Below are 14354 nucleotides of genomic sequence, written 5' to 3'. Positions count from 1 at the left end.
CTTGTACTAAACAAAGTCTCCCAGATCATACAGATCATCAATTTAGTCCATAAAAATAACAATGAAAAGCAACACTATCATTTTTAGATTATGGAAACTAAAAATGTATTTTAAACTTTATATTTCCGAATAATTTTAAATCATATAATTTAAAATATATTCATAATATATAGTTTAAAATATTCATTAGCTAAAATAAAGTGTGAGAAAGAAACAAGGGAAGTGCTGAAAGAAAGAGTCACACCTATTACTCCACTGAAAAAAAAAAGTTATCTCAAGTAATTGTCACATTTATTAAGTAAACTAGATCAAAATTTAGCTACCATGATTGTCACTAATTTACATATTTAAAAATCAAAGTGGTCATTCAGAAAAAGAATCATGAGCTTTCACTCTGCAATCTCATCCACTATGTGCTACTCTGAGTCACTGTCCAAGTTTTCCATTCCTTTCAAGCCTCTGCGTTTTTGCTGCATATCCAAGATAAACCCAACATATCAGTATCTTATAATGCACACTACATAATAACATCACATATTCCACCATTCTGAATCAACCAAGATATATAATAATAGAGAAATATTCGATTTAGTCCTTAAAGTCAAGAATATTTTTTAAATTTAGTCTCTAAAATTATCAAACACCAATAGTTTGATTCTTATTGTTGAAATTTCATAAACTAAAACAAAATTGTTTGGTAGTTTCAAGAACTAAAACTATCATATTCATATGATAATTTGAGTGAAAAAGTAATATTCTTTTTTTTTTTCAATTTCAAGAACTAAATGTCCCTAATGTCTCAGTATCCTAAGCTGAAGCAAAAAGTAAGGGTTACCTTTTTCATGGACTTCTTCTCCCTAACCTCATATCTGCTCTTTGTCAGTTCTGATAGCCACATCCCAGGGAAACAACACTGTAAACCAATGATAATATCACAAGAAATCAATTTTTCATTTGTTCTAGTTCATAAATTAGACAAGCATAGAATTGAAGTGAGGAAAAAGAAACCAAATATATACATTTTTTTTTTAATTTTATTTCATTTTGTGCAAATTAGAAATGTTTATTGGTATACCTGTAGAATCCTGTCTACATTCTTTGCTCTCTTCTTTGGTCTTTGAGGGATTTTTGTCCCCTTCATAGCAAGAAAGTCATCTTCTTTCTCCTTTCTTGAGAGAGCAATGTATATTCTTGGCCACTGAATTACCTCAACAGTGAGCTTGTTTCCATTGGCAGCAAGGGATGAGGAAGCAGGAGTAGTGGCAACACCACCTTCCTGTTCAGATTGCACTGAGGCTGAATCCCCTTGACTATTATTCAGTCTCTCAGAGGCTTGTTGTGTTGTGGAAAATGCACTTGGCTTTTGGAACTTTGCTGATCCAGAAGAAGGCACCCTTCTGCTACTTCTTTCCATGCCAGAAGAAGACAATTTTGGTGCAGCAGATCTAGAGACAACTGGGTTACTCCCCTGACTGTTTCTTGGAGGTGACTCACTTCCACCTAAAGAGGGATCTTCCAAATTCCTGCCTCCAGACAGAGAAAAGATCCAGGGTTAGATAAATGAAAGGGAACAATCTAATTTTGATGACTGTTTTTTTATCATAACTAGGGATGTACATGATTGACTACTAGTAAAATGAAGGACCAAGAAACTTGACTATCTAGTTTGAATTTGAAGCAGAACTAATCAAGTTCTAAAACAAGTCTAGATCCACTATAATGTAGATTCAGAAACAAAAACAAGTAGGTGGAAGTTGAACACTATTTTAAGAAAGCCACCTTTTAAGGTTGGGAAAACAGTAGAAACAAGGTGTTGTGGGACTATATGTGTGTCAATAAGAAAAGGAGTGGCATAAAAAAGCAGAAGTTTTGCCTAGATATGAATGCTATATCTAATCTCACTTTGAAACTTCGATGTTCGTTGTCAGGACAAGATAAAAGGGGAAACAAAGTAAAATCCAAGGGACAATAAGGGATCCAAGAAAGTTGCAAAGAATTAGGTCATTTTTGGAATGACAAAATGGGGAGAGGAAATAGTCCACCTTGGCACTTTCAACAAGGTTGAGATTAGACAAGCTTGATCCAAACTCAAAGGCCATTGAATCACAAAATGCTTATTCACGACAAACCTCAAAAAATAGTGATACTAAGAAAGAAGATAGATAGATAGATAAGTAGGCAGAAGCAAATGTGTGGTTTTACAAGACATTATTAATTATCACACCTATTTAAGAATGTAAGGATACAATGAGAGTGTTGATACCTAGGGCTGTGCTTTCTACCTCTGCCGCTGGAGGCAGTAGAAGAAACAAGTGGTGGTGGTGGTGGTGGCGGCATGGAGAAGTTGGGAGGAACAGAGTGTGAGATTCTTCTGCTGTTGGTCTGAACAGAAGATGATGAGTCTTCAATGGCAGCCCTGGAGAGCCTTGATCTCTTTCTGTGGCCCCACTTCAGGAGCACATCACCACCACTTGGACTAGTGCTGGTGCTCATGCTGTGACTGCTCTCTGTTGTTGTCTGAGGAGAATCAAAAGGGGACATGCTGGGGTTCTTCTATATAGATATGTTTTATGATCTTGGCCTTCAGATGATGATATGAATCTGAAACCTTTGCTCTCAAAACCACCACAACAAGGAGATGCACAAGATGCTGCTGCTTCTGTTGCTATTTCTAACTCAACTTTGCATTTGTATTATTATAATTATTCTTGGTCTTGCATGTGCTACCCACAATGTTCCCTTTTCTTCTATTTCCCATCCCTTTGAGGGGAAAATTTTCAAACAATAAAAAGTAAAAATCTGCATATCAATAAGAGCACCATTAATAAGTCAGTTCCAGAGAATAATTAAGTAAAGCAATTTCACATATTCAAGATCATCATGTAGATATAACTCAACACCAAGATCAATGGATTTTCTTTAGTTTTTGTTTCATGAAAAATTGAATAAGAAATAACAGAAAAAAAGAAAATTTGGTACAAATATTATTGCATTGACAATGAAGTAGGGACTCTATGTATGTACCTGATTGAAGTAAAGAGAACTACAATTGACAGCATGAAAATGAAAAGAAAAGAAAAGAGATCTAAATGTGATGTGAATAATAGAAGAATTAAGAGAAGGTAGAACTCATCATTCTGTTCCTTTCCCCAAATAATGATTATGATTGAAAAAAAGGTTACAAAACAGAACAGAGCATACTTTGAGTTATGCTAAAAAAACAGATAAAGCCGCAACTGCGTGTGAACGTATTTATACATAGCATAAGTATATTTTTTATTTAAATTATAAATAAAAATATTAGTAAAACATGTCCAATGATATAAAAACAAATTTTATATCATTTAAAAAAGAAAAAATTTTATGAATTTTGCATATCTTCATATCTGCGATATTTTATGGTAAACACTAAGATAAAAATTCAAATTTGCAATTTGATTATGATTTAAACAGTTGAGAAACTAATTCAAAAATATTTACAATATTGATTAAAAATAATCATAAAATTATTTTCTTCCATATAATGCAAGATAATAAAACTAAGTTTTAATTTATTGAAATTGATTATTTTTAAGCTTAATTATCTTTTGATTCCTATATTAAAGACCAATAATCAATTTGATTTAGTGTTTTTTTTGAAAAATCAATTTTACTTTTCAAAAATATATAATTTGTGAATTAACATCTAATTAAACATCAATCTCTTTCTTTCATTTATTTTCTCCCATCATAGCCGTTGTCTCAGAAAAATCATTGAAAATAAAAACTTACAAACAATAATAAAATCTCATAAGAAGCAATGTTTTTTCAAAAATTGTAAACAAGTTTTAGAGATTTTTTAAAATAATACGCATCTTCGTCGTTAAGAGTAAATATTATTAATGATAAACACTAAATTTTATTAAATAAAAAACATATTAGAAAAGATTAAAAAATTGAAATAAAAACTTAAATTATTTAAATTAGAATATATTATCCTTATGTTCACCAATTTAAAATATATATACTTGTATATTAAAACGAATCCAGCAGTCACATGTACATGCCGATTTTATATCCCATAACAACACTGACAAATATAAACATGCAGCCAAATAATTAAAAATGAAATTGATTTTATCTAACACTAAAAAAAATTATTAAATGTAAAATAATTTTAAAAGTCAAAATAGTTACTATTGCAGAAAATTAATGACATTTTATAAAATAAAAAAATGTTGATATTTAAATTAGTTTTTATTATTAATAAAAAATTATAAAATAATACTAATAAAATTTTAGTTACTTTCTCCTTTATATTCTAAATTTAATTTCTATTAATATTTTAAAAACCAATTTAAAATCTAAAAAATTAATTTTTAGTAACTAATTTAGATACTAATTTAAAAACTATTTTATAAATTTTTATTAATAATAAAAACCACTTTAAATATCAATAATTTTTTAGTTTTTAAATTAATATTTCATTTAGTTAATATAGTGAAAAATTATTTTTATCAATAAATTTGATCGCTATTTATTGATTTTTTTTTAGTATAAATGCTCCATCCAGGTACTTCACCAAGTTTTTCCTACGCTTCTGCACATAATTAAATAGGTCAATCAAGTTCTTGTTTGTCTTCAGCACATTCACATGCATAGATGCCTTAATTCTTTTCTGAAACCTGAGATCATCCTCAGAACAGCAAGAGAACGTTAACCAGACCCAGATGGTTGACTTACTCTAATCTGTTCTCAGAATTGTAAAAGTTGTCTGCTTCCAAAAGCAGACTTCTCTGACAAAGCACACTTGCAAATTTTATTTTCATCTACATAGCAGTAAATAACTATAGAAGGATTTACAAAAATTTCCTATTGCATCGTTCAATTCACTGGCTTTTCAGCAACTTCAGCTCAACCACAATAAAGGAATGCCTCATATGTTGCACTAATGAATCACAATGTAGATAGCTTCTTCCTTTTTGGGTTTGTCTTGCCTGAAGAATCCCCAGAATCTCGTCTCTTCTTGCTTTTCTTGTCATCAGGGTTATCATTAGGGTTAACAGCTGCACCCTCATCGACCTTATCTTGCTCTTCTAGTGCATCTTTTACAAAAGCTTTTAACCTCCATAGAGTGTAGTCGCTCTGTGTAATGATGAAAACATGTTGTGTAACTAGAAATATGCTAGCAGAATAACTAAAATAAATTGGATAGATAGAATAGACAAAATTTAAAATTAGAAGACAATTGACACTGTCAACTAGCAAGGAATAATAGTATTGACCTGAGCATCTAAGTCAAGGTCCACCTCATCAGCAGTAGGTTGGAAGATTGGGTTAGTCTCAGCAACTACATCCAATGCCCTATAGAGGTTTTCTAAAGTCAATTTGCCTAGAGTTACACCAAGCATTTTCTTCTCTTGAGTAGACAGTTTCCTGCAGTGTCATTAGCAACAGTAAGCAATGCAAAATATGCTTCATCAACAATATCATGATGACCAGAGAAAAAACTAGATACTATCATAAAACAAGTATTTGGAGCTCCAGACTCAAAAACAACACAATGGACCAAATGATAAATGATTTTTACACAAACCTGCACTTTTGAACCACCATTTCTTTGAGACTCTTTAACTGCATATCGACCTCATAAAGCTGAAATAATAGGTAGTTCATAACAAAATATGTGATGTACTCCTATGTGGCACCAAATTAATGATTTTCCCGGAAAAACAAAACATTAGCAAACAATAACCAACCTCAGTGCTTATATCCTTAGCCTTATTGGCATATGTTGTCTCCTGAGCAAGCTGAATGTCTAACTGTGCCTGTGCTTCTTCCTCTATTTGTCTCTTTTCCTACCATATGCAAATATATAAAAGTAATATTACATAGGAGAAGTTGAGATGATTGATTTTGGTCTTATGACTTATTTTTGGGCATAGAGATCACTCAAAAGAAGAATGAGATATTTTTCTTGTAAAAAAAAAAATATGCAAATGAGATCCTAGAAACATTTCAACTGCATGAATGTGGAGAAATGAACAATCCGATGAATCAAAAGGAGAAGCTTGTCAAGGAGTTTAGAGTGTATAACTAGTTATATTTTGTATGTACTCTTTAGAGTTGTTAGCAATTACTAACAACCATATCTTTTGTCACGAGTGGTTACCTAAGTAGTTACCTATAAATACTCTTGAAAACTTCTTATTTCAGTAATGAAGAATGAATACAATTCAATTTGTTACAAATTTTTCTATTGTTTGGTTCCTTTCACACGGTATCAAGAGCCAATTTTTCGTTGTTTCCTCTTTTCGAATTCTAGGTTTACTCAACGCAAGTTTCTCTTCGCAAATTCCTTATCACGAGTTTCTCTTCTCGTCGTCTTTTCTTTGCAATGTCTTCTTCTCTATGATATCTTCTTCTATTTTCATGGCTCCAGCATCACTGTCCTTTCCAACCTCCATTGCTGAAAAGCTTGATGACTCAAATTATCTCCATTAGCATCAACATGTTGAACTCGTGATAAAATTGCAAAAGCTACAACATACACTTGATCGCATTAATCCAAAGTACAAAGTGTGAGAAGTTCAAGACCAAGCGTTACTTGTTTGGCTTCAATATACACTCTCTAAGTCGATTTTGTCTTCTTGAGTCCTTGGGTCGAGTCACTCCTACGAGATTTGGGAGAAGATTCATGAAAATTTTGGTTTTCAAACAAAACCTAGTGCACGCTATTGTCATGTGCATAGTCCGACTTGATTCCAAATCAATGGAACAGTATCTTCTCAAGATTAGCGATGTGGGTCTTCCCAACACTTCCCCTCCACAGATGTTTGCTGAACCAACCTAGATGAGTTATAGGCTTTGATACTATGATAGATTTCAGCTTAAACCAATTGGCATTAAGTGATGTTACCCAACAAATATATAAGTCGCACTCCAAGACTTAAGGCAAGCAATGTGGGACTTCCGAATACTTATAACCACCAGGTTGCCCACAACCCCTCTAAAATTTGTCATTCCTTATACTATTTTTAATAAATATCCAGATTTTCATTTTTTTCAAATCCTTTGGTTGTGCTTGCCTTTATTGATACCCAATCACTGGCATTTCTATTACTCTGATCTGATTTAATAGATTTCAACCAAACTTCATACAACTTTTTCTCTTAAACAACTTGATCATTTAGATTATTTTCTTGGCCTTGAAATGAAATATTTACCCGATCAATCTGTTTCTATGACTTAGAAAATATACTCAAGACTTGCTTCACAAATCACATATGGAAGAAGCTCATTCCATTGCTACCCCTATGGTTTCTAATTGCAAATTATCCAATAAGAGAGTTACTACTCATTCTAGTACCGAGGCTGAGGACAAAAGTTTGGCTCAAACTTCTACTGAATTAACATGTATTTCTACTTTGCTCACAGAATTGCAAAGAGGACGGAACCGATAAAGTTGATGAAACTCATTGTAGAAGCTTGAGGGTGTCTAATGTGTCTTACATCTACAAAGGCCTGACATCTTATTTCCTGTTAGCTTGGATACATGCATTGTGCTAGTGAACTGCGCTTGAAGGCAGCAAAGAGAGTAGAAAGATACATCAATGAAACTGTCAATTATGGAGTCAAATACTACATGGTACAAGAATTTAAATTATATGGCTTTTCTGGCAGTGACTGGGAAGGTAGCTTGGATGATATGAAGAGTGCTTCAGATTACTATTTCAGTATGAGTTCAGGTTTTTTTTTCTTGGTGTTCATAGAAGCAAAAGGTTGTAGCTCAATCCACAGCAGAAGCTGAATTTCTAACTGTAAATCAAGCTATCTGGTTAAGAAATATTCTAGCAGATTTGGAACTGAAGCAGGAGTAAAGCACACACGTTTTTGTCAATAATCAAGCAACTTTTTCAACCTCACACAATCTTGTGATTCATGGGAAGGCAAAGCACATTAGTGTCAAGCTATTTTACTTAAGAGAAGTGTAAGAAATTGGAAATGTAAGTCTGGCTTATTGTAAAACTGAAGATCAAGCTGCTGATGTGTTTACAAAGTCTTTTTCACTATGCAAGTTTTGAATTTTTGAGGAAGATGCTGGGAGTTTGCAGATTCCAAGACAAGGAAGAGTGTTGAGAATGTGCCTTTGCAATTCTTTCAAAGTAGTTTTAGTATGAATAAATCAAATTAGTTATTCTGCTGTCAGTGGATTAGTTAGTTTCTGGTTTTATTTTCCCATTATCAATAACAGTTCCTAAATCATGGAGCATGATCCTTCTTTTCAGTTGTTTGAATGTATTTAAATGTCATATTCAATTAAAGAAAATATGCTTCTGCAGTAGTAAAAAAACTGAGTGGTGTTGCCTTCTCTGCTACTTCTCTCTTGTACCTTTTCTTTATCAAAAATTCAAAACAACCTACATCAAAAGAAAGACCTTCCAATAAAGTTATACTACTATACAAAGACAAGACTATGCGACCGTTATGTTAAGAACTTCCTAAGACCAAATGAAGAACATGACAAAGTTATGTGAAGAACATAACTTCTTAGGATTCAACAAATGGTTATGTGAAGAGCACACATCTTAGCACCATGTGAAGAACGTAATGTCCTACTTTCTAGGAGTTGATAAAAGGTTATGTGAAGAACATAACGCTCTAGGAACACATGAAAAACATGGCAAAGTTATGTAAAAATAATAACTTCCAAAGGTTCGACTCAAGGTTATGTTAACATAACCCAAAACCTGCATGAAGAAAATGGTGGGTCACATAAGCAGTGTTATTGCTAAAGATTATGCAAAAGATGCACACAGTTTGAAAGAGCTTATAATCCAAGGACAACAAATTAAATGTGGAGAAATATCGTAAAGGATACTGCTCCTAGGATGATACAGCAAGTCTATGAAGAACATTGCTAGTTCGCAAAGTTGTCTACTTAATACTAACATAAGCTTATTTAATACTGTCATTTTTGTTTCAGCATTTCACGGTTGTCTACAAGCATAATATCAAAGTATCAGGCAAAGAAAAAAAAAGGAAGATGAAGTAGACATTTATTTAGTATATTAAAGAGGAAGTTGTGTGCATACAAAAGAAATGTACAAATAACCCTAAGGGAATGCTAGAGGAAATAAATTTTCTTAATCAACATTGCACCCCATAACATTGTGTCAGCATCAACATCTACTGCCTCATGTTTTGTCCTTGTAGTATACTATGAGGCAGTCAGTTCTAATCAAAAGTTCTTGGGGGAAAAAATACTACTTATAGGGTTTGTCCAGAACTAGTCAAAGGGCTAGTGCACAACCAGCTCATGTGGGTGTGTCAAGGCTACGAAGCATGGTGGGATGTCAAGATCCACTTGCAATATATGAGACTCAAGTCTCACAATCAAAGTATGGAACTTTAGTGAGGGATTTATAAGGCCTTGACCTCTACAAATACAACAACTAGCTTTTGTAGTATGGTTTTCCCAATATTGTGATTAGAAAGCTTCATTTGAAAAATTAAGGAAACTATATCTGAAAACAAGTTACCTCTTCAGCGACTTTAGGTAAAAGTTGCAACCATTTTTCCTCAAACCTTTCTAGTAAGGTCTTTGCCATAACATGGACATCATGTTTTTCATTGTTGTATTTCATTGCATTCTTGAATATCAACCTTACATCGGCGTATATCTCCCGGACATTATTATATCCTGTGCCTTCCTTAGCTTCCATTTTACTTTTGATTGTACTGAAATCCATGGGCTTATCAATAACCTAGAGGAAGAAAAAATTAAACAAATTCGTTTGAGATATAATCAAAGACAAGGAGCAAAAATATTATTGTTATAAAAGATAGATGGTCAATTAGTGAAATCACTGTCACCACTTGCTGAACGGAGACCAAATGAATATTTAAACCTTTTTTCAGTAAAGATTTCTCGTGCATATTTGTTTATATGTGGGGCAAAAGATAAAAATATAGGTTAAACTGAGAGAAAAGGTTTAAAACAAACAAAAGGCCTTACCTCATAATAGTCATGAAGCCTGAGACCTTCTACATCAACAGGATCCATGAATGGCCAAGCCCATTTATGCTGAGTTATCTGCAAAACTACAAAATGTATCATTATTGAGTTTTCAAAGGAACTTTGTAGTGTTAATATATATATATATATATATATATATATATATATATTCAACAGAAAAGGGGGAATTCATTTTGACCATCAGTCAACATGCCATTTCTAAGCTTTTAAAAGTAAATTAAATCCAAGCAAACTAAGCCTTTTAGCAATGTCTTCACTATAAATAAAATAAAATTGAGTACGAAATAGACAATATTTTTTAACTATAAATTGAAAATTGGAGATTTCTAAGCAATGAATTAGGCATGGTTTTCTAAGAGAAAGTGTGACCATGAAATGGGAGGAAAGAAGGCAAGATTCTGGACTTAGTGTAACAGAGGAAATCCTAATTACAATTAATCAGCCAGATATTCAGGAGTAGACATGCTTATGGATGTTATACAGGATATATCAGCAAGCAGCATGACAAGTGTATATGGGTGAACAAAAATTTAGTATAAGCCAGCAATACAAATTTCGATACAAGACCCTTCCAACCAACAAGTATAAAATAACTAGTGAATGAAATTTAACAAATAAGAAGTGATTGTCCATGGAAGAAGGTAAAACAAGGGCAATGCCTCTTAACCACTCACTCAAAACAACCATATGTTTTCCCACTAGACGGGATCAGATACATGAATCCAATGCACCATAATGCTCAATTAAAAACTTGGTTTAGTGTTCAAAGGTAATAGAAAGTGTAAGATGGTTGACATTAAAAATAGGATTGAGGTCCAACATAAGTTCAAGATTCGACTTTAGCGATACTGAAAATGTTCAGTACACTTTGTTCAGAAGGTAAGCTAAATATTACCTTTTGTCAGAGCATCAACTCATAAGGATAAAACATTTTCTAACAAATGGCAACAGAAACCTCAAGTTCAATTCTTGATTTTAACTATTAAAGGAAATCCAAATACAAGGAGACTTGGGAAAAACTACATTCATAAAGATTACTAAAAAAATGTTACAAAATATTTGCGCTTGCCTGACGCAATATTGTGGAAAATTGGCGCATAAGCTCTTGCATTCTCCTTGCAGCAGCAGCTTCAGTATGTGATGCATCTAGCAGTGGCTTTTTGGTGCCAGTAGGATGCTTCTTCTTGCCCTTCTCTTTTACAAGTGAACCACCTTTTGAATTATTACCTTGAACGTTATCAGTGGATTCATAGAACTGTTCAACCTCAGTCACTTGCTTCTCAAGCTGTACAAGATACAACAAGATTGTTTTATTCAACTTGCATATTCCTTCACTTACATATCAGCTAGGTAGTAATGGAAGTATGATGCAGAGAAAAAACAGGAGCACCAACTTCTTCATAAATTTACGGTTAAAGACTATTAAAAATATTAAAAATGGAAGCAAGAACAAAGCATAGAGTCTAGGTTATTAAACAATTCAGATCTATAAATAACTGTATAACAGATCAAAACAAAGTCATAATTCAAATTATGTTAAATCATTCTGGTCTCATTATTAAGTCAGGCCCAAAAGAAAAATCCCATCAAATTAAGGCCACAGCCACTACCCATTAAAAGGCTACATAATAGTCATTTGAAATTTAATTTACTAAAAATCACGAGCATATATACTTACCCCCCCAAATCATTACATGACCCAACTATTTTGTTATTTATTTATGATGGTTTATAACTTTCTCTTGATAAAAAAGGCATCCATTAGGAATATATTTTCAACAAATGTTTTATAAGATGATGATATGATTGGAGATCTTTCATTTATAGTGAGTACAAACATCACCTTACAAATTGGTTTGTGAGATTGAATTAGGCTTAAAAGTATAATTTCTAAGAGATATAAATACTTGTATATCTTACATCTTATCTTTCCACACCAGTATCTTGAAACAGAATGTTTCAGAGACATTGTATTTTATGCATATGCACCATATCTTACATTATGAGTGCATTTGCAGAGGAGGTAATTGAGGACTAATTATACAACTGTAGTTATAATATTAAGTGCTAGTGAATCTAGATCAGTACAGGGTTAACTTTGAGTCTAAGTCAACTCAGAATTCCCCAAAAAATTCAGATGATCAAACCATCACCTAATTTTTCATTCATAAACTTGCTACTATAAGTAGTGGCAGAGGGAATGGGGTGACCCATCGGTACCATGGTCACTTCCACATTTTAGCTTTTCTTAATATACTTATGAAAAATGTTACGGCACCCACCATGCTAGTATTTTCATAAATTTATGAATAGCTTTTGAACGGTAAAAGATTTACCGGTGCCTGGGGGTGCTCGCACAAAGAAAAATCCTCATGTATTTTTTAACTTGTTAATTTAAATCCTTCTCATCTCATGCAAGTTGCACTAAATTCGACGCAGCTTATTTCCATTTGTGAAAACCTTCTCTCTCTAAACTTCATTGAGAGAACGACAAGTACTATACATCCAAATACCTATTGTGTTAGCTTTTCATGGCTCCTTTCCTACCATCCCAGAAGAAGAAACAAATTCAATTTGCAGGTTGTTTTGCTTTTGGTTGCACATTTGTGAGCTTATGGTCTGGTTGAGTATACTTTCCATAAACACTTCTAAGAGAAAAAATAAAATAAAATTATTACTTAAAACTAGTTTATACATAACTTAAATTCTGATTTTGAATAAGCTAATATGAGAAAAACTTTGCATAAGTTAATTTAGCTCATGAAAAAACAAATTTTAACTAATGGAAAAGTTTATTTCCTTTTTCCTTGTTTATTGTCTTCTACCACAAGTCCATGAAAACGTGCCCTTGTTCTCCTTTGCTTTGTTCTGTGACATAGCGAGTATCCACAGCAAGTAAAGGCCTCACTCTAAAATCTATACTTATTAAGAACACTACATTAGTTATATGTAAAAAAATATTGCATAAACTAGGCATGTGGTAGTTACAATTTTCTCTACATGTTGACATGCTCTTCAATCCTACCCCTTCAACTAAACCCCTGATCGTAAGCCACAATTAAGCAACGGTTTGTTAGATTTGATTTCCAGTGAAGTTTCTAGGGTGATCTAATTCAGAGTCCTAATGAGAAAAACAAAAAATGCCCAAAAAATAAAAATTAAAACTTTGAAAGAGGAAGTGTTAGGAAGAAGAAATTGAAGTACCTTGTTGACTCTGGTAAGAATTTGATGGATAGAAACCCTGAAAGGTTCCAAATAATCATGAGGTTGAGGTTGAGGCTGAGAGAGAGGAGGATGGGCGTCCATCATAAACAACGTTTGAGACAAAGTTGGTGCTAAACTCGATTTGCGTGCCTCTTTCTGTGCAGTGATTATGCTTCATCACAAACTTTTCCCTTCAATTTTCGTTTCTCTTCTCTCATTCTTCTTCTACTGTTTTCTTCTTCTACTGTTTTCCTCTTCTACTATTTATGACTATTGATTTTTATTAATTGTACTTATTTATTATTTAATTAAAGTTTACTTATTTATTATTAATTGTAAATGGAACTTTTTTTTCTCAAAACAAGGATATAATTAATTTTAGCTTAGATGTGTTTATTATGTTTAGATAAATATTGTTAATATTATTTCAAAAATACATTAATATGATTTCTGTTTAATTTATAAGAAGATACAAGAAAATTATAATTTGACAAAAATTGTTAAATTAATATAATAACTTCGTTTAAAATGTAATTCATGATCATATGTTATAATCTATAATTTATTATCAAATTATTTCTTAAAATTATATTTGAATGAAAAAATAGTTTCACAAAACTTATTAATAAGACTCGTGATATTTGACATGTTTAAATTTAGTATACAACTCTCATTTTTTAATTGGAAAAATTGTTATTACACTTTTACCTTTTTAAATTCATATGTGAAAAAATATGAAATTATTTATTTATATTTAATTTTAAAATTTAAATAAGTTTTTAATATGAATTATTTTTCCTAAATTAATTACTTCATAATTAATCTATCTTTCCATTTTAATTTATATTTATTCTTATTAAAATTCAACCTAGATAATCTTAGTAATGGATTATATTAAATAGTTAATTTAACTTTTTTCTATCACATCAGTCTAATTTACTATAAAATTTTCACTCATTATTATCTTTTTTTTTTATTTTTTTTTTCAATTCAAACAGTTTCATTTTTTCATTGTCTTTCTTTCTTTATTTTTCTTTATTCTCATCCTAATTAAAACAAATCTCCAATCAAACTTATATTTAATAGTATAATTTTAAAAATATGTTAATAAACTAAATAGATTCAATGCTAA

General features: G+C 31.9%; 2 protein-coding genes across 2 annotated transcripts; both read right to left on the bottom strand.

Annotated features, from left to right (window-relative positions):
* Window positions 1–226: 226 nt before the first annotated feature.
* Window positions 227–3226, bottom strand: LOC137808570 (endochitinase A). The gene is made up of 5 exons (XM_068609743.1): window positions 3025–3226; window positions 2264–2799; window positions 1076–1523; window positions 836–913; window positions 227–470 (listed from the first exon to the last, which is right to left on the bottom strand). Exons 2-5 carry the CDS (start codon window positions 2539–2541, stop codon window positions 417–419), a joined length of 858 nt encoding a protein of 285 aa, XP_068465844.1. The 5' UTR covers window positions 2542–2799; window positions 3025–3226; the 3' UTR covers window positions 227–416.
* Window positions 3227–4607: 1381 nt separating this feature from the next.
* LOC137808568 (transcription factor GTE1-like) lies at window positions 4608–13494 on the bottom strand. Its single transcript, XM_068609742.1, has 8 exons — window positions 13223–13494; window positions 11088–11303; window positions 9998–10075; window positions 9522–9746; window positions 5739–5837; window positions 5576–5634; window positions 5265–5415; window positions 4608–5124 (listed from the first exon to the last, which is right to left on the bottom strand). Exons 1-8 carry the CDS (start codon window positions 13325–13327, stop codon window positions 4936–4938), a joined length of 1122 nt encoding a protein of 373 aa, XP_068465843.1. The 5' UTR covers window positions 13328–13494; the 3' UTR covers window positions 4608–4935.
* Between the last annotated feature and the right edge of the window lie 860 nt (window positions 13495–14354).

This window comes from Phaseolus vulgaris, chromosome 3 (genome assembly GCF_000499845.2).
Source record: "Phaseolus vulgaris cultivar G19833 chromosome 3, P. vulgaris v2.0, whole genome shotgun sequence".
Taxonomy (NCBI): domain Eukaryota; kingdom Viridiplantae; phylum Streptophyta; class Magnoliopsida; order Fabales; family Fabaceae; genus Phaseolus; species Phaseolus vulgaris.
This window is presented reverse-complemented; position numbering and strand designations above follow the sequence as displayed.

Excerpts from the sequence above, each read along its gene's own strand:
- LOC137808570 (XM_068609743.1), bottom strand. The coding sequence starts at position 2,541 with ATGTCCCCTTTTGATTCTCCTCAGACAACAACAGAGAGCAGTCACAGC. Across the intron at positions 914-1,075 it reads ATGTAGACAGGATTCTACAG|TGTTGTTTCCCTGGGATGTG; the intron begins GTATACCAATAA and ends ATTGGTTTACAG. Across the intron at positions 471-835 it reads AGAAGAAGTCCATGAAAAAG|CAAAAACGCAGAGGCTTGAA; the intron begins GTAACCCTTACT and ends TTGGATATGCAG.
- LOC137808568 (XM_068609742.1), bottom strand. The coding sequence starts at position 13,327 with ATGATGGACGCCCATCCTCCTCTCTCTCAGCCTCAACCTCAACCTCAT. Across the intron at positions 10,076-11,087 it reads TTTCCACAATATTGCGTCAG|ATAACTCAGCATAAATGGGC; the intron begins GCAAGCGCAAAT and ends GTAGTTTTGCAG. Across the intron at positions 5,838-9,521 it reads TACCTAAAGTCGCTGAAGAG|GAAAAGAGACAAATAGAGGA; the intron begins GTAACTTGTTTT and ends TGCATATGGTAG.